Source organism: Oncorhynchus mykiss, chromosome 2 (assembly GCF_013265735.2).
Source record: "Oncorhynchus mykiss isolate Arlee chromosome 2, USDA_OmykA_1.1, whole genome shotgun sequence".
Classification (NCBI taxonomy): Eukaryota; Metazoa; Chordata; class Actinopteri; order Salmoniformes; family Salmonidae; genus Oncorhynchus; species Oncorhynchus mykiss.
Genome location: NC_048566.1, coordinates 28,650,348 through 28,677,051, shown reverse-complemented (window position 1 = coordinate 28,677,051; position 26,704 = coordinate 28,650,348). Strand labels below are relative to the sequence as shown.

Here is a 26,704-nt window from a genome sequence, read left to right as displayed (position 1 = left end):
AGGGAGTATGTGTATTCTTACCTCAAAGTAAGTGTCTATGTACTCAGACACAATGTGCTCTGATTTGGGCTTGTTCTGACAGTACACGATGTACATGTGTAACCGGCGCTCCTAGCAGGAAAACAAGGAAACAAAACAAGGGAAATGGTGAGGAAGTGGTATTGTGGTCCTTGCTATCTGGAATCCTTGGGATGTCTGTACCCCATTGCATTTAAAATGAGGGATTATGGTTAAGGTTGGGGGTTAATGTTAAGGTTTAGCACTAACCTTGTTATGATGCACAGCGACATCCACTATTGATGGTATATTTTGGCCAATGAAAATCATCAAATCGCTCTTACTTGTTTGACGAACAGGGGAGCCAGCCTATCAGGATCCTCCAGGCACTTCTCTAGCTCTCCCAGGAAGAATCTGTGGCCAATCAGAGAAGAGTATGAGAAATATTACTATGATAAATACACTAATATAAAAGTAGTACTAATAATAATAATAACGCTAGTACTGTAGGTAGGTACTATTCTCGTCTTACTCTCTATGCCAGTCGTAGATCTGGTGGATATTCCCAAACACTATCTTGTCTTTTCCCCTCATGTCGTCTGGCACGCCGTCCTCCTTCATTTTGCTGATGTAGCCCTGAAGGGGAGATAAGATATTCAGGTGACCACAGGACTAGACACAGTGCTAAATTCAGCCAATACTATTCCAATGCTCTGTCCACAAACAACCTCTGCCCCTTAGGGCACTTGTGGTGATCTGATCTGATAGGTATATGCACTACATGTATGTTTAGAGGGCAAGGTGGAGCTGTTACCATATTGATTTTACCTATACAGTTCATTTCGATGTATATGGAGAGCCTAGGGGTCGTAAGGATTAGGGATTGTTTTGTGGACGGGACCTAGCACTTTGACCAAGTCTAGAACGTGAACAGAGTGTGATGGAGAGGAGTGAGTCATTGATTATGGGCCTACAGTAAAGTAAGAAACAACGTGTTCTCACCTCCACCACTGAACCCAGGTCTCTCACGTAGTCCCTCTCTGTCTCCACCAGCTCCAGTAACACATAGCTGTAGGGGAGAGAGGTGAAGTAAACAATGAGAGGATTGTTTAGCTAGACCACCACAGGACAGTTTTATCTGATGGCTCAGGGCATATTGTAGGCTTTGAGACCCTAGAAATAGAATTACTAGAAAGGGCCCAACACCAGTCCACCCATTACGGCCTCATTGGCTTGAATGAGGGAGACCCTTCTAGTCATTCTGTTTCTACATATGAGACGTGGAGGAGTGAAACTGAACTCACTGGCGTCTTTTGAGGAAACCCGACTTGCGCTCGTCCATCTCATCGATGGGGGAGGAGGAGGACAGGAGGGAGTTGTCAGAGGGGTTGAGGGAGGGGCTGCTGCTGTCCCCTTGTTCCACAGAGAGAGAGCTGGGACGGTCCTCCAGGGACTGAGAGAGAGAGAGAACTTACTGTATATTCATTGTGAACATGCAGTGAGTAAACTGAGCTTCTCCATACAATCACTGTGATAGCAGAGAGAGTAGTGGTGTTGCTGCTATGAGGGTGTGACAAAGTATGGCAGCATTAAAGTGCTGTGCCAGGTCTTATGAAGAGAAGGAGTCAGTTGGTGTGGTGACTCAAATGGTTCACAGATGACTGGTGGGCCATGGCACCGTCACACGTCACATCCACCCTGGCACCAGACTGGCCTGAGCTGAGCTGGCAGTGTGTGTGTGTGTGTGCGTGTGTAGCTGACAGCAGTGTGGTAGACTGATGGATGGCTGTATCTTACCATCTTACTCTTGACCAGCTCCTCGATGGCACTGACCAGCTCAGCCGCACTGGGTGTCTCTGAACTACTGGGTCGGCCCGATAGACGAGAGGCCGCCTGGAAGGGAGGGAGAGAGACAGAGTCAGACAGACACAGAGACAGAGACAGAGAAAGGAGAGAGAGTGTGAGAGAGAGAGTGTGAGAGAAAGAGCGAGAGGTGTGTGGTTTAATGTTCAAATCAAATGTTATTTATCACATGCGCCAAATACAACAGGTTACAGTGAAATGCTTACTTACAAGCCCTTAACCAACAATACAGTTGTAAGAAAAGTGTTAAGTAAAAATGGATAAGTAATATATATATATATATATATATATATATATATATACAGTTGAAGTCGGAAGTTTGCATACACCTTAGCCAACTACATTTAAACTCAGTTTTTCACAATTCCTGACATTTAATCAGAGTAAAAATTCCCTGTCTTGGGTCAGTTAGGATCACCACTTTATTTTAAGAATGTGAAATGTCAGAATAATAGTAGAGAGAATGATTTATTTCAGCTTTTATTTCTTTCATCACATTCACAGTGGGTCAGAAGTTTGCATACACTCAATTAGTATTTGGTAGCATTGCCTTAAATTGTTTAACTTGGGTCAAACATTTTGGGTAGCCTTCCTCAAGCTTCCCACAATAAGTTGGGTGGATTTTGGCCCATTCCTCCTGACAGAGCTGGTGTAACTGAGTCAGGTTTGTATTCCTCCATGCTCGCACACGCTTTCTCAGTTCTGCTCACACATTTTCTATAGAATTGAGGTCAGGGCTTTGTGATGGCCACTCCAATACCTTGACTTTGTTGTCCTTATGCCATTTTGCCACAACTTTGGAAGCATGCTTGGGGTCATTGTCCATTGGGCGACCCATTTGTGACAATGCTTAAACTTCCTGACTGATGTCTTGAGATGTTGCTTCAATTTATCCACATTATTTTCCATCTATTTTGTGAAGTGCACCAGTCCCTCCTGCAGCAAAGCACCCCTACAACATGATTCTGCCACCCCTGTGCCTCACGGTTGGGATGGTATTCTTCGGCTTGCAAGCCCTTTTCCCCCAAACATAACGATGGTCATTATGGCCAAACAATTCTATTTTTGTTTCATCAGACCAGAGGACATTTCTCCAAAAAGTATGATCTTTGTCCCCATGTGCTGTTGCAAACCGTAGTCTGGCTTTTTTATGGCGGTTTTGGAGCAGCGGCTTCTTCCTTGCTGAGCGGCCTTTCAGGTTATGTCGATATAGGACTCGTTTTACTGTGGATATAGATACTTTTGTACCTGTTTCCTCCAGAATCTTCACAAGGTCCTTTGCTGTTGTTCTGGGATTGATTTGCACTTTTCGCACCAAAGTACGTTCATCTCTCGGAGACAGAACGCATCACCTTCCTGAGCGGTATGACAGCTACGTGGTCCCATGGTGTTTATACTTGTGTACTATTGTTTGCACAGATGAACATGGTACCTTCAGGCATTTGGAAATTGCTCCCAAGGATAAACCTGACTTGTGGAGGTCTTGGCTGATTTCTTTTGATTTTCCCATGATGTCAAGCAAAGAGTTTGAAGGTAGGCCTTGAAATACAACCACAGGTACACCTACAATTGACTCAAATTATGTCAATTAGCCTATCAGAAGCTTCTAAAGCCATGGCATAATTTTCTGGAATTTTCCAAGCTGTTTAAAGGCACTGTCAACTTAGTGTATGTAAACTTCTGACCCAGTGGAATTGTGATACAGTGAATTATAAGTGAAATAAACTGTCTGTAAATTGTTGGAAAAATGACTTGTGTCATGAACAAAGTAAATGTCCTGACCGACTTTCCAAAACGAGTTTGTTAACAAGAAATTTGTGGTTGAAAAACAAGTTTTAATGACTCCAACCTAAGTGTATGTAAACTTCAACTGTACATAAAAAAATATATATGTTTACACTACATTTGATTAATATTTTCTGGAAAGTATCTGTCACTGTATTAAAAATGTTTCTACATATTACAGCACATGATGACATCACCGCATCATACATTCATTTCTTAGAGACGCTCACCATTGACGTGTTTTGACACCGCCCGACATTCCAAATGACCCCATAAGGAATGGGTGTGGTCTCCCTAATCAGGGCCAAATAGGGGCCTAGTGGGGCCAGGCTAGCATGGAGGATACAGGGGACGAGGCGGGGGTTGGGGTTGGTTGGAGCAAGGTTCTGAGCACTGGAACCACAGCGGAGCACATGACTGAACAATGTATATGTGCTGTTAAATGCTCCATTACAACAGGGATAACCCGGGCAACTGGCCAATCACAAGCACAGCTAGTCTGGCTAAACAATAGCAACAGGCTAAACAAGGCCAGGTCTTTAAAGGGGTAGTCAGTCAGTTCTAGTCAAACTTCACTAACTACAGCAAATGGAGTATTTGTCACATCCGCAACAATAGTCCTAGAGAAATATAGGGCAGCAAGGGTGAGGAGATAGCATGACAGGATGGATGGGAAGTCAAATAAAGACTGGGCTGGTTGGTTGGTTGGTTGGTTGTGGGAGTGTGACTAGAGCGTAGGCAGTTACATGGAGAGGTACGAGGGTGAGGAGATAGCATGACAGGATGGATGGGAAGTAAAATAAGGTCAGGGCTGGTTGGTTGGTTGGATGTGGGAGTGTGACTAGAGCGTAGGCAGTAACATGGAGAGGTACGAGGGTGAGGAGATAGCATGTCAGGATGGATGGGAAGTAAAATAAAGTCAGGGCTGGTTGGTTGGTTGGATGTGGGAGTGTGACTAGAGCGTAGGCAGTTACATGGAGAGGTACGGGAACTGAGACAAAACAGAGGCAGAACAAAAATCAACATAAAGCTATGGTAAATTTAAAGCAAAGTTAAGAAAGAAGAGAAAACAATGATATTAGTGTCAAAGAAACGCCTGTCGCTCTAGTTACAATAACTGTTCCGTGATGATGAATGAATGAAGCTAAACTGCATAGGTATAAAATATCTACCTCTTCAGACAAACTGGTCTAAAATAAATACATTCATTGATTTACCAATGTCTCTTTTTATTTTCCAAAAGATTTTACAGGAAAGATGATTGTCCCCTCTTTGATATACTCTAACTAAACCTCATGGAGGCCTGTTAAGTGTGTGTGACTGTGTGTGTGTCTCACCTTGTCGTCCTGAGAGTCAGCCTGCAGCAGGCTGTGTTGTTGGATGGCCATTGGGGGAGGCAGGGGTACAGCATCAGCCCCCTCCTCTCCCTCCTCCTCCCCACAGCTCTGCATCCCAGAGGAGGAGGACTTGGACAGAGTCCCACTGCTCAGCCCCTCGTTCCTCATCCTCTGTAAAGGGACAACGACAATAGAGCTTACAACTACATAGAACACAATCGGCTCAAAATAAAGGAGAGAAGGAAATTAGGGAGATATTTAATGTTGAACAGGTAATGTAAAAGAGAAACAAAGGATGTGATATATGAGTGATAGGGGTGACCAATTGAACGGACCTCCTCGATGGTCTCGTCCTGTGGCGTGGCGGCATTGTCGTCTGAGTCTTTCTGGGAGCCGGCGATGTCTGCGTTCTTGCTGCGTCCGTCGCGGTTCTTCTTGTGCTTGTGGGCCAGCTTCTTGACGTGTCCGTCGGCCTTGCCGCTGCTCAGGCGCCTCACTGGGCTGGTCAGCCACTTCCTCAGTGTGTTGCCCGGTCGCTTGGGCCCCGGGGAGCTGTGGAAGCCCAGGGTGTGGCTGGCGCCAGGCTGGATGGCATCGTTACTGGACACAGACAGGGTGTCTGCATGGGTGAGACATGGAGAGAGAGAGAGAGAGAGAGAGAGAGAGAGAGAGAGAGAGAAGGAGAGGTCAGTCACAGTGCACAGTATCTTGGGAATGGGTCTGAATTCAGCTATGAGGGTACCAATGAGATTAGATGCACTTTTGCAAGGTACTTCATTACCTAGGAGGCATAATTATTTATGTATCTATACGCAGACATTCCATTTTAGTACATGTTGGTTAGAATGGAGCATCGCATCCTAACATTGCGTGTCCACCCTCTGCATTGAAGTGTCTATCGATAGACGTTCCTCCTTTGAAAGTGAACTGGATGAACCTCATTTTAAAAACCATGGAATACACAATATTATATAAAAGTTGCATAAGCTATTCTATCTGTGTGTGTGTGTGTGTGTGTGTGTGTGTGTGTGTGTGTGTGTGTGTACTTTAGGCTGAATGCCCACCACCTCCCTCTCCTGTGGTTCTATCTCCCCTGAGAGGTGTGGGAGAGGACTTGGCTGAGGCTGTGGGTTTAAATGTGGTGCAGTGTGGGGTGCTTCTGCTGATGTAAACTGAGAGATGCTACTCAGGGTGGATAGATTGCCCAGGTCCCGGCTTCATAGAAATCTTGTATCCTTCAAAAACAGAACTTTTGATGAATAGACGGATACGTAGTGCATTCTCCATGTGTTTCTTCTGTCTCTGTGTGGCCGGGTTCTTAACCTACTGACGGCAGTAGAGTAAAGTGACCAGTGAGGTGACCTCTGTGTTCTCAGCGGTTGGCTCTGTCTCTGTGTGGCCGGGTTCTTAACCTACTGACGGCAGTAGAGTCAAATGACCAGTGAGGTGACCTCTGTGTTCTCAGCGGTTGGCTCTGTCTCTCAGTGAACTGGACTCCGTGTGACCAGATCCTCCTACTGATCTGGTCTAACCACAACAGCTTCTGACAGGGCATGATGACCATCCTGGACGGGTCAGGGTTCCCCAACAGTGCACCACTCGCTCAGTAAAAATAACATGTACCTACAGTGTGCTGCCATGAGAAAAGACGACAGGCTTTTTAAAGAATCTTAGGACTTCTAACACTGAGAAACGAATCAATTCACAACAACAACATATGACCCCATGATTATCATGTACTGATCGGGCCTTTGGCATGGACTGATCACACATGTATTATTAACAGGGTGCTGCTGCACTAGTGCATCGTGGGTCATAGTGGGTCTCAGCAAGGAGAGAGGAGCGTGTGACTTTTCTTTTTAAATTTGTACAGTGAGACTCAGGCCAAAAGGAGGATACACCCATGGCCATGTCGAAAGGGTTTCTCTTAGCAGCCAAGAGCAATCTCAGGAGATGTTCTCAAGCCAGGCCATGGATGATTTCATGAAGTTTCTACAGCTGTTTTCCTAAAGCCATAGCACAGTAAATTACTTCCATACTGTTTCAAAATGTTGCGCAAACAAGTCAGACTGAATAGTGCGCCAGATGAAAGACAGTGTATGAATAGAGTTAATAACCTTCCCTTCAGTTTTAATTCATCATTCCATATGGCACTATGTTTGCTACAATCATTTTGATGTGCATGCAAGGGTGTCATTTTCACAAAATGATTCAAGGTGTCATTTAACTGCTTTATGATGTCACATTAGGCCTGCTGAGATGGTCTAGGGCTGCATTTCATTGGCTCAAGCTTTGATACAGGCAGGGTTGGATTGTGACATCATGACAGTCTAGCGATGTCAAATGGCACTAAATGATGTCACAATGGGACTGCTGAGGGTGATCTGAGGCTGCCAATGGCCCAGGCCTTCATTCGTTCCTCAGACACGGTTGGATTAGACTGACACATCTCTAGACCTACAAAGAGCCCAGGAGCAAATAAGCCTAGGAGCCTTTTGGGGCTATTTCATCCTCACGTTTAGCCATACTTTTTCTCAAGATGGTGTGCATTGGTGTGCAGCACTGCAAACTCCCAACCTGGTCCAGAGTTGGCATGGATATGACACCAGACGAGTTGAGACATGTGGTGGAGAGAAGGGAGGAGTACAAGACCTCCATCCTGGACTCCATAACCATGCCTGACTTGGACTGCACCATCTTGGCCCTCGGGGGGGCATTTCTGGTCATCTGCCTGGCTCGCCTGTGGCTCAGCAGGAGGAAGTGGACAAGGCAAGGCCAAGGGAAAGGAGGACTGCTCCAGTGCCAGGCTAAAGGGGACAGCAACAAGGCTGTTCTGATGATGGAGCTTCAGGAGAAGGTTCTGCTGAGGATGGAGGGCATGGAGCAGCGCCTCGTCGCCATGGAGGACTTCATCAGGTCAGTCTCAACTCTTAGCCTCATGCGTAACTAAATGAAAGGGTGCTTGGAACCGAAAATAGATCATGTCAACTATAGATAAGGGCCAGAACTCACTTCCATATAAGATGAAATTGAAGGTTAAAATGTTCATCTCATAGCAACATGTATTAATGGACCACACTGATTGGTACGTTTCATCTTGTGCCTTTCTTAGCTGCATGGGGAAGAAGAGGACCACGGAGAAGACAATGTACGGCAAGCAGGAGGCTGCTGGTGACAAGAGCAAAAGGGATGCCCTGCGCTTCTCTGACTGCTCTGACAACTCCAACTAATGTCTCAATACCTGTTTATGGACACTGTGCATTTCTTTAAAAATACATTCAACTGATTTGAAAATAAAAGATTGAAAAAGAAGTAGCCCTTCCTCTCCTCTTTTCACTCTGTGGGGAATAGCATTGTATGTAGTTACAGTATATTCTGATAGACACTTCATTATCTTCACATCTTTCGTGACAGCGAACATGTGTGTCACAGGGTGGGGTGGATGGTGGGTTTTAATGGGGATCACAATCCTTAGTTAAAATGGCTTCAGGAGACCTATATATTGTAGTGTAATATCCTCCTGATATAAAGCATGTGTTCGCTCTACTCTCGGTCTAACCCAGCTGTGGGAGTCCGAGCCATTGAGCCTGAGAAGATGAGGTGTTCACACAGCCCTGTACTCTAAGTCTGCAGGGGAGAACCGAGGGCTTTCAAGAGACTTGTAAATAACTCGTAGCAAAATACCATGAAAACCGGACTCTATTAATCAAATGTGTCACAATATTACTGACATAAAGGAAGGAGCCATTACGGGCTGTTTCAGTCATGCTTCAGGGTCCTATTGACCAAGTGGAGCAGTAGCAGGCTAGCAGGACCATGTGTTACAGTAACACTGGATGTGTACAGCAGACTATGCCAGACCCACTAGGCAGACACCTCCAGGCCAGCCCAGCCGTACCCAGCCCCATCCTCCATTCTGAGAGGAGGAAGGAAACAGGCATCAAATCTCCACCTGCACAAACCTAGCCTTCTAGTACACCACAGAGACAGGGCTCAGTGTGTCCCTCCCCACAGGCCCACACTCATGCCACGGTGCCCAGTAAAACCTTCCTTCTCTCCAATACTGTACAGAGCTGTCGCACAGTGTATCAGTGCGATTACATTGAAGGAGACACACAAATGACTTACTCCTTGTCCATATTGTCTCATCTAGCTGGCTAAAAGGGTACAGTTATAGTATATCCCTCAAATTTACATCAAATGCTTTTGAACTCTCCCATTAAAAAGCCCTGTCTGCCTGTGGGTTAGTGGCAGGGGGGCAAACTCAGTCTGGTGCACAGTTCTACACATGAGTCTGTATCCACTCCACATATTGAGCAAACAGGACAGAGGCATGCAAGGGGCCTGACCCCTGGTGTAACAGCGCTATTTGAGAGTAGGTCTGAAGAGCTCTCACAGGCTGTGGGCAGCCCATCAATCACCTCAGAAAGTGGGCTACGGGGTATCATATACTGTATGAAGGAAAAAGAACTAGTCTGGCTGACTGGGACACCAAAAGTATTTTCAGCGAAGAACACAACATAACTTCTCTTTTAATATTGCATTTGTACTCATGTATTTTTGTGTGGTTGAGACAAAGATGTCCAAGACCAATTTCCCCTCAGGGACAATAATGATGATCTGATCTTACAGTCCTGTCACAGCTACAAAGCAGCGTCACTAGCTAACTTTGAAGTGCTGCCCTGAGAGGTGCCTCCTGGGGCGAGATATATTATTGGTTTGAGAGATCTGCGTGTCCTCGTAGACGTAGACAGTGATTTAACAGAAGGAGGGTCACCAGCCTTGACACATTCCTGTCCATTGTTTATTCAGCTGGGTGTAAAATAACCCCAGACATCACAGACATGCCCCCTGTGGGACACTGTCTGTGGGACACTGTCCCAAATGGCACCCTTTTCCTTATTTAGTGCACTTCTTTTGACCAGGTAGTGCACTATATAGGGGATAGAGTGCCTTTTGGGATGCAGCCCGTCTCTGGGTAGTGGGTAGGAAAATAAGCATTGCGGTGACCTCACTCTGATCTCCCGCCAGTGGGTCTTCATCAGTCACCTCAGTCACTGAGCTCACTACTGACACCTGTCCCAAACCCGGGTCTGCTGTGACTATGTGAGCCCGCTGAGCTAAAGCCTAGGGATTAGGAGACACAATAGGTTCTGGCATGACACATGCAGTACGTTCAAACACATGTAAATATGGTATCCCTGTCTGCCTAGTACATTTCAGGTCACTATCAGCAGTAAAGTATGAGACAGAATGGGGGTGAGGAGTAGAGCTGTCATGGATTTTGGATGACAGTAATTGACCAGACAAATGCCCACAGTCACCGTAATAACTGTTTCAATAGCAAAAAATTAATTTTAATAATATATATTATTATTTATTTTTTAACACGTTTTTTTTCTCCTCTCCTCCTCTCCTGGCTGCATGTGCTGCCATATCAATAGAACTCAATCAAGTCAATGATGGCATAATGGCTGGACTGGCAGCAATTGTGAAAGTACATATTGAAGCAAACCAGGAAGTAAAAGCAAGAAGTAAAAGCAGGAAGTGTACCATCAGTATGTGCTGTGATTTGTTGATTCAACTCAACTGATATTACAAAAAATACATTCCATTGCATGAGCCACATCATGAATGAATATTCTACATTATCATGGAAATTATTGCATCACAAGTAGGGTTGTGGCGGTCATGAAATTGCGTCAGCCGCTGATTGTCAAGCAAATAGCTGTTGGTCCCACGGTAATTAATTAACCTAAACACATTTATCATTTCCTGGCTTCCACACATAGTCTACAAGCCACTGATGCAGACCTTTGGAACATCTACATTTAATAAATCCATGTAATATAGCCTACACATTCACAATAAATTGATTATTTATTTTAGACAGGTTTAAAGAAACATGATATGAAGAAAATGTAGTCTATTTCAGAAGAACAGAATAGCATAGTCTGAGTTGTCCTTATGTTAGGTCCTGATCTGGCTATGCCATATGGTTTTGGGCTACACTAGTTCATTTAGCAGACAAGATTTGCTTAGATTTCCGTGACATTATTTTATAGTATGAAGAATACAATTGAACAAAGCTGAATAAAATAGATAGGATATTTTCTCCAAACTATTTGAGGGAATGTGCACATGTGGCTATTCTGTGTTGAGGGGTTAACAAAGAAACAGGTACTCCTATATGTTTAATTTAGAGTTATTACGTAACTCTAGTTGTGGTATTTGAGTTTTAATACATTCTTAGGCTACATGACACGACTCTAATGATGATTTGAAAAAAGTTGCATTAAAGGCATGAGCTCTGCTTTGTTTTTTTTGTGCAGGCTGTACACACTTCATCAGTCTCTCTTTCACAATTTGACAAGCACTTGATAATGACTTGAATTTCCCGGCAGCATCCCCTTTGTGTGGCCGTAATTACCCCTAAAAAAAAGACATGCCTTTTGCGGCCAGTGGCCGTTGTGCTGAATATACTAATTGTAATTCCCTTCCCCCTGCGTGCTGTGTGCTCCAAAGCACCTCTCACATTTCTCTCCTTCACCTCATCGAGTCTCTCACAACTGCGCGCAAATCTTTATCCAATTCACAAATCCTTATCCAATTCCGAGGAGCATATTGAAGATATTGGAAGAACTGTCCACATTTACATTTCGTCAGCCAACAAGATGAGTAGGCCTAACGAACAACAAAAGCACTAGCCTATGTCAATCTACTATCCCCCATAGTACAAAAGTTGACCTATTCTATTTTTGGGGTGGCAGGTAGACTAGTGGTTAGAGCATTGGCCGAAAGATTGACGAAAGATTGCTAGATCAAATCCCAGAGCTGACAAGGTAAAAATCTGTTGTTGTGCCCCTGAACAAGGCAGTTCCCTGGTGGGCTGTCATTGTAAATAATAATTTGTTCTTAACTCTTGAAACTAGGGGGCACTAGTTTCATTTTTGGAAAAATAACGTTCCCAAAGTAAACGGGCTATTTTGTCAGGACAAGATGCTAGAATATTCATAAAATTGACAGCTTAGGATAGAAAACACTATAAAGTTTCCAAAACTGTAAAAATATTGTCTGTGAGTATAACATAACTGATATTGCAGGCGAAAGCCTGAGAAAAATCCAATCAGGAAGTGACTCATGTTTGAAAGCTCTGCGTTCCGATGCGTCCCTATTGAGCAGTGAATGGGCTATCAACCATATTCCTTTTTCTACGTATTCCCCAATGTGTCTACAGCATTTTGACGTAGTTTCACGCCTTTATGTTGAAGAATGAGCGTAAACGACTACATTGCGTAAGTGTCCGGCTGAGGGCTCTTTTTCCTCCCGGTCTTACTGAAAATACAGCTGTCCCAGTTGATATATTATCGAATAGATATTTGAAAAACACCTTGAGGATTGATTATAAACAACGTTTTCCATGTTTCTGTCGATATTATGGAGCTAATTTGGAATATTTATCGGCGTTGTCGTGACCGCAATTTCCGGTCGAATTCTCAGCCAAACGTGAAGAACTAACAGAGTTATTTCTGCTACAAAAATGCTATTTTTGGAAAAAAGGAACATTTGCTATCTAACTGGGAGTCTCGTGAGTGAAAACATCCGAAGCTCATCAACGGTAAACGATTTAATTTGATTGCTTTTCTGATTTTCGTGACCAGGTTGCCTGCTGCTAGCTAGGCATAATGCTATGCTAGGCTATCGATAAACTTACACAAATGTTTGTCTTGCTTTGGCTGTAAAGCATAATTTCAAAATCTGAGATGACAGGGTGATTAACAAAAGGCTAAGCTGTGTTTCAATATATTTCACTTGTGATTTCATGAATATGAATATTTTCTAGTAATATTTTTTGTCCGTTGCGTTATGCTAATTAGTGTCAGTTGATGACAATTCTCCCGGAGAGATCCGGGAGAGGGAGTTCCAAGAGTTAACTAACGTGCCTAGTTTAAAAAAATATATATATATATAATAATTCTGTGCGAGAAATAAATATTCCAAACATAGTCTGCGACAGTTGTGGGATGCGATAGATCCCAAATGAATACAACCACTAGCATCAAAAACAACTTTTTACTCAATGAGGCTGATCCTGTCGTTCTGCCCCTTAACAGTTTAAAATGTTGATAAACTATTAGGCTATTTATTTCTTCACATTATAAGTGCAGAAATGTGCACATAGAAGTAGGCTATACACACAAATGTTCCATTAGCAAAAAAACACCATTATCAAAAGTGACCACAAAATGTGATTATGCATGTAATGCTTTTATTATAAAGGTGCATTTTTATGGTGAAAATGATCTTCCCCAAACCTGAAACTCATGCGCTGTGTATGTATGCCAGTTAGGCTCTACACCCATAGAAAAGCAGATTAATGTGCTTAATTTTAAGAAGTTATTTAGTCACTTTTGTGATACAAACCTTATCAAAACATATAGGCCCATGGGATAGGCTACATAAGAGTTAGGGTTAGGGTTAGGGCCTATGATTTGAAAAAGTCGCAAAGAAAGGCATGCATTGTTTCTTGCCTTACCCTGGGCATCATTCACAAGTGATAATATTTAATTCACAAGTGATACGCTAATATTATCACCCATCAGACTATTCTCGATTTAATCTTGTCTTTACATGTGGCACAGTCCAAGCCAATCAGAGAGTGGTGGCTCACTGTCCTCTGTCACAATTTGATTAAGATGTCTGGCCCACTTCCTGGGAAACCTAACAAGGCTCATCAGACACAGGACAGGAGGGCACACAGGCCAAGCCAGCTGTGTGATGCAGTGGGTGATACTGTGTCTGTCTGTTCTCCTCATGTCTACAATAACAAGAATATCAGCAGAGGGGTGGATCATCACAAAGCAAGGATCAATCAGCCGGCTAACATGAATACACATTCAGATGTAACTGTTGATCAGAAAGCTATGGGTTATTGATCATGTCAAGTTATTCATACCATTTCAATTTCAAGTCAATCTTTCTCTATGAGCTATACGAACTATGGAGTTTTTAAAGATGATTCAGGAAAGTAAACTGGCTAACTATTTGATCCTGGTGAATTTGGCGAGGAGGAAGACAGGGTTTGGACAGCACTGAGGTGGGTGGGATGCACCAGGAACAAACACAGTTACTACAGCTGTATATAGACGGTTTGATCCGACAACAGGCTTGGCTGATTCAGTCAGCCAATCAATCAGTCAGCCAGCCAGCCTGCATGCCGGTCTGTTTCTCTGTCTGTCTGGTTGTCTGTGTCTGTCCCACATGTGACTCAGAAGCTCTTAATCTAGTCCAAAGTGTGCCAGCTTTAATATGGTATTTCAATCATTTTTATGCACCAATATAATCCACTCCATAACACCCATTCAATCAATATAATAGCCTACTGTACTTATCCCCCAGGCTCTCACATACAATACAGACGTTATTGTTGATATGTACTCTACAGTAGGCTGTGAAAAAAGGTATGCTGCAAAATAATGTAAACAATCATTAAATATTTGACTTGATTATACCAATCATCACAACAATAACAATCCATTACAAAGTTGGAGCCTGTTCTACACTGTTAATGGCCTGGAACACTTAAAGGACTGTTTCTATGTAGGTCCTCGTTACATACCCAAATCCAGCAGCCAGAATTTGCAGTTTTCCGAGGGTCCCGCTTGAGAACTCATATGGTACAGAGGACTAACAGCAAAAATAGACCGTATTCCATTTGCCATGGCAACCTGCGCTGGTACTAATCAAGTTCTCACACTGTTTAAAATCCAATTCTTCAAAATAATTTTAGGAGAACATATAAAGAATCATGTAGTTTAAGAAAAAGCTACAGGAAGAAGCTGTATCCTCTAGCTCAGATGAGATCACTCTGCTGTGTTAGTGGGATGGGATCTGCTCTCTCTTCTCTACTCTCCCAGAGAGTGGGCTGTTGTACTGTGAGGGCAAGCCTCCTCTGTCCCAAAGGAACATTTAGAATCAGACGGCACACTTTACCGTAAAACCCCTAGTAGAAGCTCAAGCCCTCAAACAGCATGGGCTCAGCTTCCACAAATCAAATCAAACGTTATTTGCCACATGTGCCGAATACAACAAGTGTAGACTTTACCGTGAAATGCTTACTTACACGCCCTTAACCAACAGTGCAGTTAAAGAAGAAGAAAATATTTACCTAAAATAAAAAGTATTAATAAAAAGTAACACAATAAGAATAATAATAACGAGGCTATATACAGGGGGTACTGAGTCAGTGTGCAGGGGTACAGGCTAACTGAGGTAATCTGTACATGTAGATGGGGGGCGAAGTGACTATTCATGGGTAACAAACAAACAGCGAGTAGCAGCAATGTACAAGGGGGGGGGGGGGTCAATGTTAAAAGTCCGGTGGTGATTTTTATGAATTGTTCAATAGTCTAATGGCTTGGGGGTAGAAGCTGTTAAGGATCCTTTTGGTCCTAGACTTGGCGCTCCGGTACCGCTTGCCGTACGGTAGAGGAGAAAACAATCTATAACTTGGGTGACTGGAGTCTCTGACAATTTTATGGGCTTTCCTCTGACACTGCCTATTATATAGGTCCTAGATGGCAGGAAGCTTGGCCCCAGTGATGTACTGGGCCGTTCGCACTACCCTCTGTAGCGCCTTACGGTCAGATGCCGAGTAGTTGCCACACCAGGCGGTGATGCAACCAGTCAGGATGCTCTCGATGGTGCAGCTATAGAACCTTTTGAGGATCTGGGGGCCCATGCCAAATCTTTTCACCTCCTGAGGGGGAAAAGGTTTTGTCGTGCCCTCTTCATGACTGTTTTGGTATGTTTGGACCAAGCAGTATGTATTGTAGAAATGTAGCATATATAGTCGCAGCTTTACTTCTGAGCACAGTTGCAATGTCCTTATTTAAGCTAAGCTCAATACACTTAAGAACATTCAGTAGTGTGACTGACTGTAGCTGCTAAGGTGCCTCTCACACATTTGTACAGTCAGATCTCAATCTACCCTGCAGTGCATACAGGGCTGGAGGAGTAAAACAGACAGCCCACACAAACTCTCCCTGTTCAACTGTGTGTTTTCTCATCAGGATCTCTGGGCACTAACCACAGAGCCTGTTTCCTGTAAGAACCAAAACACACAACGTGCACAACACACACACACGTGGAACACACACACACACACGTGCGCCACACCAAAAAAGCTAAGGCCTCCCTGGTACCTTTGAGAAGGTAACCGTTTTAAGCTGAATCAGCAACTGAAGGGAGGTGTTGCTATATTGCCTCTTTAGCACATTTTAGAAATACGCTAAACTTATTGATGGTCCCTATTCCCCCTACTGAACACTTCGGTCCACACTGCTCTACCTGGGGATAGTCATGGTGGCATTTTCTCGTCCAGGGATCCTCAACTAGATTCAGCTGCGGGCCAATTTTTTATTGGGCGGATGGTCTGGGGGCCGGAACATAATAAAAATATATATATTTAAAATGCAGACTTCCCGCAAGAAACCTAAACAGATAAAATATTTGCCAAAAAATGAAACATAATTTGAAACCTTGATTACATTTGGGAACATTGTCCTGCGTAGGGTGCCGTCTTTCAGATGGGATGTTAAAAAGGGTGTGCTGACCGTGTTCACCCCGGTTTCCTGGCTAAATTCCCAACCTGGCCACATTCCATCATGACCACCTAATCCTCCCCCTCATTCCTAATTGGCATATATCACTCTTCACCTCTCCACCTGATAGCTGATGTGTGGTGAGAGTTCTGGCACAAAAATGGCCACCATGCATCACTGAGGTGGGTGCTACACATTGATGGTGGATGAGGTGAGTTTCCCCCTACTATGTAAAGCGCTTTGAGTACCTCAGGTGGTATAAAAGTGCTATATAAATCCAATCAATTATTATGAATTATAATTATTTGTATACGATCACCAAAGTCTCTCTATTATGTATGGGAATACTTGGGAAGATATTTCCAAAATGTCAATCACTTGGAGCTGATTTTCTGGTGTTTTTACAGTCTTTTATGTCCAACAATGAAAATTACACAAAAATATAAATATATACATTTATGATTTTTTTTGGCCTTGAAAACCTGGGGAGCCAAATAAAACCACCCGCAGGCCTTCAGTTGGGGAACCCTGTCCTAGTCCATGGTTCTATAGTTGGAAAATACAAAAATAGCCAAAAAGCAGTAGCTTTGCTAATTCAGTTTACAAACTTAATTGCAAAAACATCGCAGGAGTCACATCAACAGCATTTTCTGAGAACTTGTGGGGTTGACACAAGCTATGACAGCTACTAATTCACCACAGGCAACCAGCCAGCAAGGGCTTTGTTCTAAGTCCAAGGGATGGGGAATGCAATGAGGAAAAACAATGAATGAATAGTCTTCCTGTGAGTTAGTGAGACACATCCATCCATCGCCTTCTACAACTCCCAGACGTTTACCAGGGCAAACCTCCTGCTCACAGGCTGCACTCATTCTGGCCCAGCCATGCATCTGGGTGACAACACCAGTCGGGAGTAGGAAGAGGGGAGTTCCCAGATCTTCCCACCCATACCCCTAATCCGTCCACTGCCCTGAGAAAAAGGCCTAGGCCTACATGCTCTGCTTCAAGGACAAAGCACCACAAAGACAAGGGGAGCACCAAGGACATATTCATCCTCCTAGTTCTAAAGGAGCCCTGCTGAGGGGAGTCTTCAGTCTGCATAACAATTCACTACAGAAAATAGGAAAGCTATGGCGCTGCGCGGGTATAAGAACGGACCGTCTAAGAAGTTCTGATGCTCCTACAGGCGCTCAGGAAAAACATGGGAAAAAAGCACACATGAAACTTGAAGGCAGCAGAATAATAAAGAACTGGATGGGAAATCCTTAAGTTTGTTATTAGTTGGGGAAAACCATCCAAGTGTGTAACATGCATCAAACACTACCTGGTTTAAGCCAAAATACAGGATTCCCCACTCCCTTATAAAATGATGAAGAGCCTAATGTTTAGGAAACCTATCAGCATATCATTTTTTCCATTATTTAACTAGGCAAGTCAGTTAAGAACACATTTTTATTTACAATGAAAACCTACCGGGGAACAGTGGGTTAACTGCCTTGTTCAGGGATAGAACGACAGATGTTAACTTTGTCAGCTAGGGGATTTGATCCAGCAACCTTTCAGGTTACTGGCCCAACGCTCTAACAACTAGGATACCTGCCGCCCCAGGTAGCCTTGGCCGCACCATGGGAACCACCAGTATATAGTACACAAACATCACCTCTATCTTATTACAGACCAGACAGGAGGAGGGTGGGCCATCTGACAGGAACAAAGCTTTACTGAGTGACTCAGTCATGACAGAACAGAAGCTCCAAGTGCCACCCAGGTTTCTTTGATCTCATCCCCTGGGGTCTGGAATGGGGTCAGGTCATGGAGCTCAATAACTACTTCTCCTTTGAAGAAAGATGAAGAAAAACCACTGTCCAGTCAAAAGGACAGGGTCATATTGAAGGCCACACGGTAGCAAAACGTTTTGTAACAGAAAACAAAAATGCGTGTGTTTTATATTTGACAAGTTCAGGTAGTCTCTACCTGTTTCAGTCAGTTATCTTCCGTTTGGTGCCTGACGAATATGAACCATGAGAGACAGGCCACGTATGCATGTATGACTTCCCAGAGTTAGTCATGTCTATATGAATTCCCACAGAATAATGTAGGTGGTAATCAATATGTTTTCCACAGCAGCACGTGAGTCATCAACACTTCCTCTACAAACTGCAAAACAGGGAGCACCTGGAATCCTTCACTGGCTGCAAGTACACACTCGCCCACTAGAAACCCCCTGGGACCAAGGTACAGACGGTGCGTGTGTGTGTGTGTGTGTGTGTGTGTGTGTGTGTGTGTGTGTGTGTGCGCGTGTTCCAGACCTAACGGTAGATTGACGCCAGACATTTTATTTTATTTTTTTACTTTAGCTGAACATATCATTTGATCTCCAGCACCTGCTTAGAACCATATGATGTGTGCATGTAATCGTTTCCCGTACTGTATTCCAGGTGCCTCACAACAGCAAGGCTGACAGTGTGTCTATGTATCTGTGTCTGTGTGTCTGTGTGTGTTCCAGCCTTCTCAGTCCCAACATCAAGGCCTACCTTTGTGGTGGTGGTTGAAGAGTCCTTCCATCTCCATACTGGAGCGTGAGTGAGCGATGCAGAGCATGGAACAGGGTACTATGCCCTCCTGGGCAGGGGAGCGGTCCGTGGTCCTCACCAGGCACCAGTCTGGCTTGTCATGGAGCCTCTCCAGCACCTCCACTGTCTGACCCCTCCGTACAGTCAGCTCAGAGCTGCTGCCATTACTAGCCACAAAGTCATGGATAACCACGGTCAGCTCACAGCCACCAGAGAGCTAGAGAGAGGGAGCGATGGAGAGGGAGAGAGGGAGGGATGGAGAGGGAGAGAAAGAGTGATGGAGAGGGAGAGAGAGGGAGAGAGAGAAGGAGCATGTCAGACTTACTATAAACATTACATAACATAAAGGAATAGTTTGAGGTTATGAAGAAACAGCCTGAATATATTGATGTTTAGGAGCAGTATCATAATGAGGGTGTGAAATATAACTACATGTCATTAAATGGTGAGATTCTTAGGATGTACTAATCAGCAATAGCGAGTCTATTATTAGCATGTCAACAACTGAGTTCTTATATGGGTTTGAAGGTCCCCAAGTCCCCCTGAGAACTGCTGATTTACCACTTGTCAGTCATTCCGTTTCCTCAGACCCAGTCTCAGTCACAAGGCTAGAGTAAGAGCTTATTTTGATGGCCATCAGAGCAGTCACTCAGCACAGTGCAGGCTCCAAACCAACCACATACTGTAGCTACTGTAGCTCAACTGTACTGAGTTGTACTGTAAACATGTCATTCTGGTGAGTCACTCGCCACACATTCAGATGCCTCAACACGACCCAAGAAACGCTCTGACATTCTAAAGCAGTAGATGCAGGGGGAGAAAATGTCCATTAAACTGCCATATATAGTATTCCATTCAAATATACATTGACGATGATGAGCACATCAGGGACGTTTCAAACAGGGAAATCAGTTACAGGAGAATGACGATCACCCTCGGCAGTTCCACACTGACAACACGTTCTTCAAATGACTATCAAATTAAACCAATTAAGGATTCCAACCAACATCCCACCAACATGGCTAGTTAGTAACTGCTAGAGATCCATACATACCCATTGGTAGTGAGGCAAAGCCAGAGAGTTCAAAAGCTGAGCCACCGGACCTGAGTTTTTATTGTCCTCCATGATTCTGTCCTCTGTCCTCTTCTCCTTCATACTCTGATGCTCCTGATGCTGAATCTAATCCATCGACGAGACACAAGGTTAACTTAACCCTGAACCACACTGACCTGAGGTAACACGCAGGCCCACCTACTCTCATATCCCGCCGCCCGATGGCCCTACGATGGTATCTAGGTACTATATACCAGAGCCAAAGCACTCCCTTCCTTGTCTACTGTACCAGCTGTGCCTTCTCCAAGGAGAGGCTGGAGATATGACACTGACACAGAGAGTGGTACAGTTAGTGGGAGGCTGACACACTCGTTGACGCGTCGCCGACACACAACTCCACTCTGTCATTGCCTCTCACAGATCTCACAACACCAGGCGAAGAGGCAGAGAGCGAGAGAAAGAAAGACAGAGAGAGGGAGGCAGAGAAAGAGCAGAGAAAGGAAAAAAAGAGAGAGCGAGAAAGAGAGAGTTGACTGTGAGTGATTGTGCCCTGCATTAAAGGAACCACGGTTCATTAGTGGACATGAGAGGACACAAGGACTCTCCCTCATCACCTCTCTGTGACCTTGACTGACCCTCTCTGTGTTGTTTTCTGTACCCTGACAGAACCAGAGCTACACTGTGTCAGGAAGGACACTTACAGAAAGGGACATACTATGCATGTCTTCCAAATGTCACCATATTCATTTTGCTGTGCATTATTTTTGACCAGGAGTGCACTATAAAGGGAATAGGGACTCAACCACTGTGGCTACGTCAAATTGAACCTAATTCCTTGAATTAGGAGCATAGCTGCATAGAGCAGAATAACTGCAAGTCCAGCTTTGGCAGGGGAACATGGTCCCTAAAGAGGCAGAGTGTTTGTGTGAGAGAATATAGCTCTGACTGTGAGTAGGAGTGATATCCTTCTGTGCTGTTATTGCCTGATAAAATTACACATTCTGTTCCTTCCTGAAGACGAGCCATGTTTCTCATGTTCATCTCTGAGATGGAAAGGAAAAGTCTAAAAGTCTAACTGGTTCACAGGAAGCCCGTCCAAATTAAAACGATGTCTTGAAATACTAATTTCTAATTTACTTGTCTGGTTGCGGTCTCTCCTAAAAAGGACTGGATTTAGAGGCTACAGTTTGAAATGCTGTTGAAAAGACATCTCTAGAGTCTAACGTGTCAAATGATACTGTGAAGACCTCCGCTGTTCCACAACAAAGACCAACAGCCATCGTTGGTGAAGCCCTAAACTGCAGGGATTGTAGCAGCAGACCATTGTCTTACATCAGACTCCGGAGTTGGCAACGTGTCGTATTTGAATGGCGTAGCTGTTGGAAGGCAATGGGCAGCATATGATGACTCACCTTATCGCTGTCCAGTGTGTTCTGAGAGGTACGGGAGGCGATAGAGATGGTGTCTGGCTGACTGCTGGCATCACCCTGGCTGTCCAAGTCATCTCCATGACTACAGAGGGACAAGAGGAATCAAGACAGGGCGGGGCAGCTCTCACAATAAAATACTGTTGGGGCACTTTAATGTTAGGTTGTGCTGCGGTACTGACAGAACAATAACTGTAATGTATAAAACCAATGTCCCATGCAGTCAGTCCTGTATGGTCTGGAAGAAAGGCTGTGAGAAGTGATGAGGTTGATACAAGGTGGAGTACTGTACTGTACCTTCTGCCCTTGTGTTTGACTGTGGTGGCCTTGGGGATGTGAATAGGCTCCTTCAGGGCTCCTCTCAGGTGGATGGTACGCTCCTGGATCACCTCCCGGATGTGTTTGATCCAGTCCTGCTTGTTCTCTATGCTGGACGCCTGAGGGGACAGACGGACGGACGGTCAAGACAGACGGGCGGGCAGAAAGATCTCAGTCCACACATTCCCAATATTTCGACACGATCTATGATGCGACACTAACTACACTCAGAGCTGTTCAGTCAACACAGTCAACCCTGATGCCTTCATCGATGCGTTCACTCCAATGCTTACTATTTTTTACCAGAGTACATCGACAGAACACACATTTTGTCATGTTCCTGTCATTCAGTAAGACCCTTTCAATCGATTACAGTATGTTTCACAATTGAGGAATTCCGAGGAGCCATTTAAAGGGCCCTTCAGTGCTGTGTGAATGATGTGAATGAGTGGACACATAATTAGCATATGACTCACTCATGTCTTCATGGGAACTATGCAACAACAATCAAGAGTATGCTGCTTTTATATAACGGACAGATTAAGATGGGCAGTCTGCCATTATATAATGTGTATAATATATACATAGCATGTGTATGTGTGTGTGCTGTGACTCACAACGCATCAACACGCAGATATGTTTCTAAGTGCATGAACTGTTATGCAAATCTTCGAACTTGAATACATAGGCTTGGTAACGCCCACTCAAAGAAATGTGTTTTGGGCGGAATTGTAGGAGTACATTTAGTGGTCATCAAATCTTAGTGGGTTGAACTTAAATCTTTAAAACACACAGTAACACCCACTTAAGGGAATACGTTTTGGACAAAAGTGGGAGTAAATACATAAATATTCATTGTGCTTGATTGTGTGCTGGGTTACTGTTAAGTCTTAATGTCCCAGTTACCTTCAGCACCATCTTGTTGTCTGAACTGGGGGTCCTCCCAACCCAGAGAGCAAACTTACACGGATCCCCCTCCACATGTTCTGTGACACCAAGCTCTGAAGTCTTAGGAGCAGAGACAACACAAAAACAGAGTTAGAGAAAGAACTGGAAAGGAAGCGAGTAAATATAGGGTTGATAAAAAAGTATTGACTAGAGATCTGCGCAGGCAACTCTTTTGGTAAATCATTCATTGATGTGAATGGGAGACTTCCATTTAAGTTAAGCGTGCAGATCTCAAGTTCCAGCCATTGTGATGAGAGAGTGGACAGGTTGTGCTTACAAAGAGCTTGCTCTTGTAGAGGTACTTGTTGCGTCCGTTAGAGTCCTTGACCTCCTTGCTGAAGACCAGGGACATCTCAAATAGGAAGAGGTGGCGCTCACGTCCCTTACGGATCAGAGTCTTGGGATCCCACACCTGGAAGGACTCCTGCAGGATCAGCTCTCCTTGGGAGTCAATGTTCCCATCGAACCCTGGAGGGGGGAAGAGGAGGAGGAAGAGAGGGGACTGTCAAGTCACTTGATTCAAATAAGAATTTGTAAAGCTACACTACAGTTCAAAAGTTTGTGGTCACTTAGAAATGTCCTTGTTTTTGAAAGAAAAACACTTTTTTTTGTCCATTTAAAATAACACAAAATTGATCAGAAATACAGTGTAGACATTGTTAATGTTGTAAATGACTATTGTAGTTGGAAACAGCAGATCTTTAATGGAATATCTACATAGGCATACAGAGGCCCATTATCAGCAACCATCACTCCTGTGTTCCAATGGCACATTGTGTTAGCCAATCCAAGTGTATCATTTTAAGGCTAACTGAGCATTAGAAAACCCTTTTGCAATTATGTTAGCACAGCTGAAAACTGTTGATTTCTAGGCAGAGTTCCTCTGTCCAGTGTCTGTGTTATTTTGCCCATCTTAATATAAACTCTCTATTGCCCAGTCTGAGATATGGCATTTTCTTTGCAACTCTGCCTAGAAGGCCAGCATCCCGGAGTCGCCTCTTCGCTGTTGCCGTTGAGACTGGTGTTTTGCGGATACTATTTAATGAAGCTGCCAGTTGAGGACTTGTGAGGCGTCTGTTTCTCAAACTAGACACTCTAATGTATTTGTCCTTTTGCTCAGTTGTGCACCGGGGCCTCTCACTCCTCTTTCTATTCTGCTAAGATACAGTTTTGCTGTTCTGTGAAGGGAGTAGTACACAGCGTTGTACGAGATCTTCAGTTTATTGGCAATTTCTCGCATGGAATAGCCTTCATTTCTCAGAACAAGAATAGACAGACGAGTCTCAGAAGAAAGTTCTTTGTTTCTAGCCATTTTGAGCCTGTAATCGAACCCACCAATGCTAATTGGGGGATTAGCTAAAACAACATGCCATTGGAACACAGGAGTGATGGTTGCTGATAATCGGCCTCTGTACGCCTATGTAGATATTCCATAGAAAATCTGCCGTTTCCAGCTACAATAGTAATTTACAAGATTAACAATGTCTACACTGTATTTCTGATAGATTTTATGTTATTTTAATGGACAAAAAATGTGCTTTTCTTTCAAAAACAAGGACATTTCTAGGTGACCCCAAACTTTTGAACAGTAGTGTATATTCCATGAAAGCTTCCTGTGAGTTAGCCCAGCCTGCTTCACTAGGAGCTAAAAGGAATGTCCAGTAGGTCAAGGCCTAGTCCTCCTACCACAGATAAAAGGGGAAACCCGTAGCTAGTTCTATGTATATTTACTCCTACCGTCCATCATGCTCAGGTGCATGGCGTCGTTGGCTCTCTTGGGGACACTGAGCATCACCTCCAGACCATCCTTGATCTCCCCCTTCCCCTCCTCACAGCAGGTCAGCAGCTCCTGAAGAGGAAACGCAAACACACACACACACACACACACACACACACACACACACACACACACACACACACACACACACACACACACACACACACACACACACAGTGAGAGAGGGAAACAAACACAAAACTTCAGTTGCATTTCACAAACCTCAAGGTCCAACAAAAGATAAAGGCTGTAAAGGACTGTGTTCCATGCAAGATGCAGTTTAGCTTCCAACACTGTAGCTTTGTTGACAACTAGCGATGTGTTCTACAATAAGCAAGATCATTATACAAGCTGGATTACAGAGGGTGAGAGAACAGAGGGAGCACCAGAACCTCATGTTGTATGTTACATACAGTGGGGAGAAACAAGTATTTGATACACTGCCGATTTTGCAGGTTTTCCTATTTACAAAGCATGTAGAGGTCTGTAACAAAAATCCAGAAAATCACATTGTATGATTTTTAAGTAATTCATTAGCATTTTATTGCATGACATAAGTATTTGATCACCTACCAACCAGTAAGAATTCCGTCTCTCACAGACCTGTTAGTTTTTCTTTAAGAAGCCCTCCTGTTCTCCACTCATTACCTGTATTAACTGCACCTGTTTGAGCTCGTTACCTGTATAAAAGACACCTGTCCACACACTCAATCAAACAGGCTTCAACCTCTCCACAATGGCCAAGACCAGAGAGCTGTGTAAGGACATCAGGGATAAAATTGTAGACCTGCACAAGGCTGGGATGGGCTACAGGACAATAGGCAAGCAGCTTGGTGAGAAGGCAACAACTGTTGGCGCAATTATTAGAAAATGGAAGAAGTTCAAGATGACGGTCAATCACCCTCGGTCTGGGGCTCCATGCAAGATCTCACCTCGTGGGGCATCAATGATCATGAGGAAGGTGAGGGATCAGCCCAGAACTACACGGCAGGACCTGGTCAATGACCTGAAGAGAGCTGGGACCACAGTCTCAAAGAAAACCATTATTAACACACTACGCCGTCATGGATTAAAATCCTGCAGCGCACGCAAGGTCCCCCTGCTCAAGCCAGCGCATGTCCAGGCCCGTCTGAAGTTTGCCAATGGCCATCTGGATGGTCCAGAGGAGGAATGGGAGAAGGTCATGTGGTCTGATGAGACAAAATATAGCTTTTTGGTCTAAACACTCGCCGTGTTTGGAGGAAGAAGAAGGATGAGTACAATCCCAAGAACAACATCCCAACCGTGATGCATGGAGGTGGAAACATCATTCTTTGGGGATGCTTTTCTGCAAAGGGGACAGGACGACTGCACCGTATTGAGGGGAGGATGGATGGGGCCGTGTATCGCGAGATCTTGGCCAACAACCTCCTTCCCTCAGTAAGAGCTTTGAAGATGGGTCGTGGCTGGGTCTTCCAGCATGACAACAACCCGAAACACACAGCCAGGGTAACTAAGGGGTGGCTCCGTAAGAAGCATCTCAAGGTCCTGGAGTGGCCTAGCCAGTCTCCAGACCTGAACCCAATAGAAAATCTTTGGATGGAGCTGAAAGTCCTTAGTGCCTAGCGACAGCCCCGAAACTTGAAGGATCTGGAGAAGGTCTGTATGGATGAGTCGGCCAAAATCCCTGCTGCAGTGTGTGCAAACCTGGTCAAGAACTACAGGAAACGTATGATCTCTGTAATTGCAAACAAAGGTTTTTGTACCAAATATTAAGTTCTGCTTTTCTGATGTATCAAATACTTATGTCATGCAGTAAAATGCAAATTAATTACTTAAAAATCATACAATGTGATTTTCTGGATTTTTGTTTTAGATTGCGTCTCTCACAGTTGAAGTGTACCTATGATAAAAATTACAGACCTCTACATGCTTTGTAAGTAGGAAAACCTGCAAAATCGGCAGTGTATCAAATACTTATTCTCCCCACTGTACTTATTAATGAGAGTCGTCTAGCTACTGTTTCTATTTGGCCAGTGTACA

The 26,704-nt window shown here is 44.1% G+C and overlaps 1 protein-coding gene across 5 annotated transcripts in view; it reads right to left on the bottom strand.

The window, feature by feature from the left end:
- Nucleotides 1-26,704, bottom strand: part of LOC110485836 (triple functional domain protein) — a 149,798-nt gene that overhangs the window by 10,279 nt on the left and 112,815 nt on the right. For all 5 annotated transcript variants that reach the window (XR_002468004.2, XM_021557031.2, XM_021557045.2 and 2 more), the window contains 14 exons: nt 24,643-24,754; nt 23,183-23,373; nt 22,864-22,965; nt 21,937-22,076; nt 21,625-21,724; nt 19,120-19,375; nt 5,318-5,601; nt 4,983-5,153; nt 1,795-1,890; nt 1,302-1,450; nt 1,000-1,066; nt 530-633; nt 342-411; nt 22-111 (listed from right to left, as the gene is read on the bottom strand). Coding sequence is in view for 4 of the 5 variants with exons in the window: in XM_021557031.2 (XP_021412706.2) it covers nt 22-111; nt 342-411; nt 530-633; nt 1,000-1,066; nt 1,302-1,450; nt 1,795-1,890; nt 4,983-5,153; nt 5,318-5,601; nt 19,120-19,375; nt 21,625-21,724; nt 21,937-22,076; nt 22,864-22,965; nt 23,183-23,373; nt 24,643-24,754 (1,932 nt within the window). In the remaining variant the exon portion in view is untranslated. The remainder of the gene's footprint in view (nt 1-21; nt 112-341; nt 412-529; nt 634-999; nt 1,067-1,301; nt 1,451-1,794; nt 1,891-4,982; nt 5,154-5,317; nt 5,602-19,119; nt 19,376-21,624; nt 21,725-21,936; nt 22,077-22,863; nt 22,966-23,182; nt 23,374-24,642; nt 24,755-26,704) is intronic.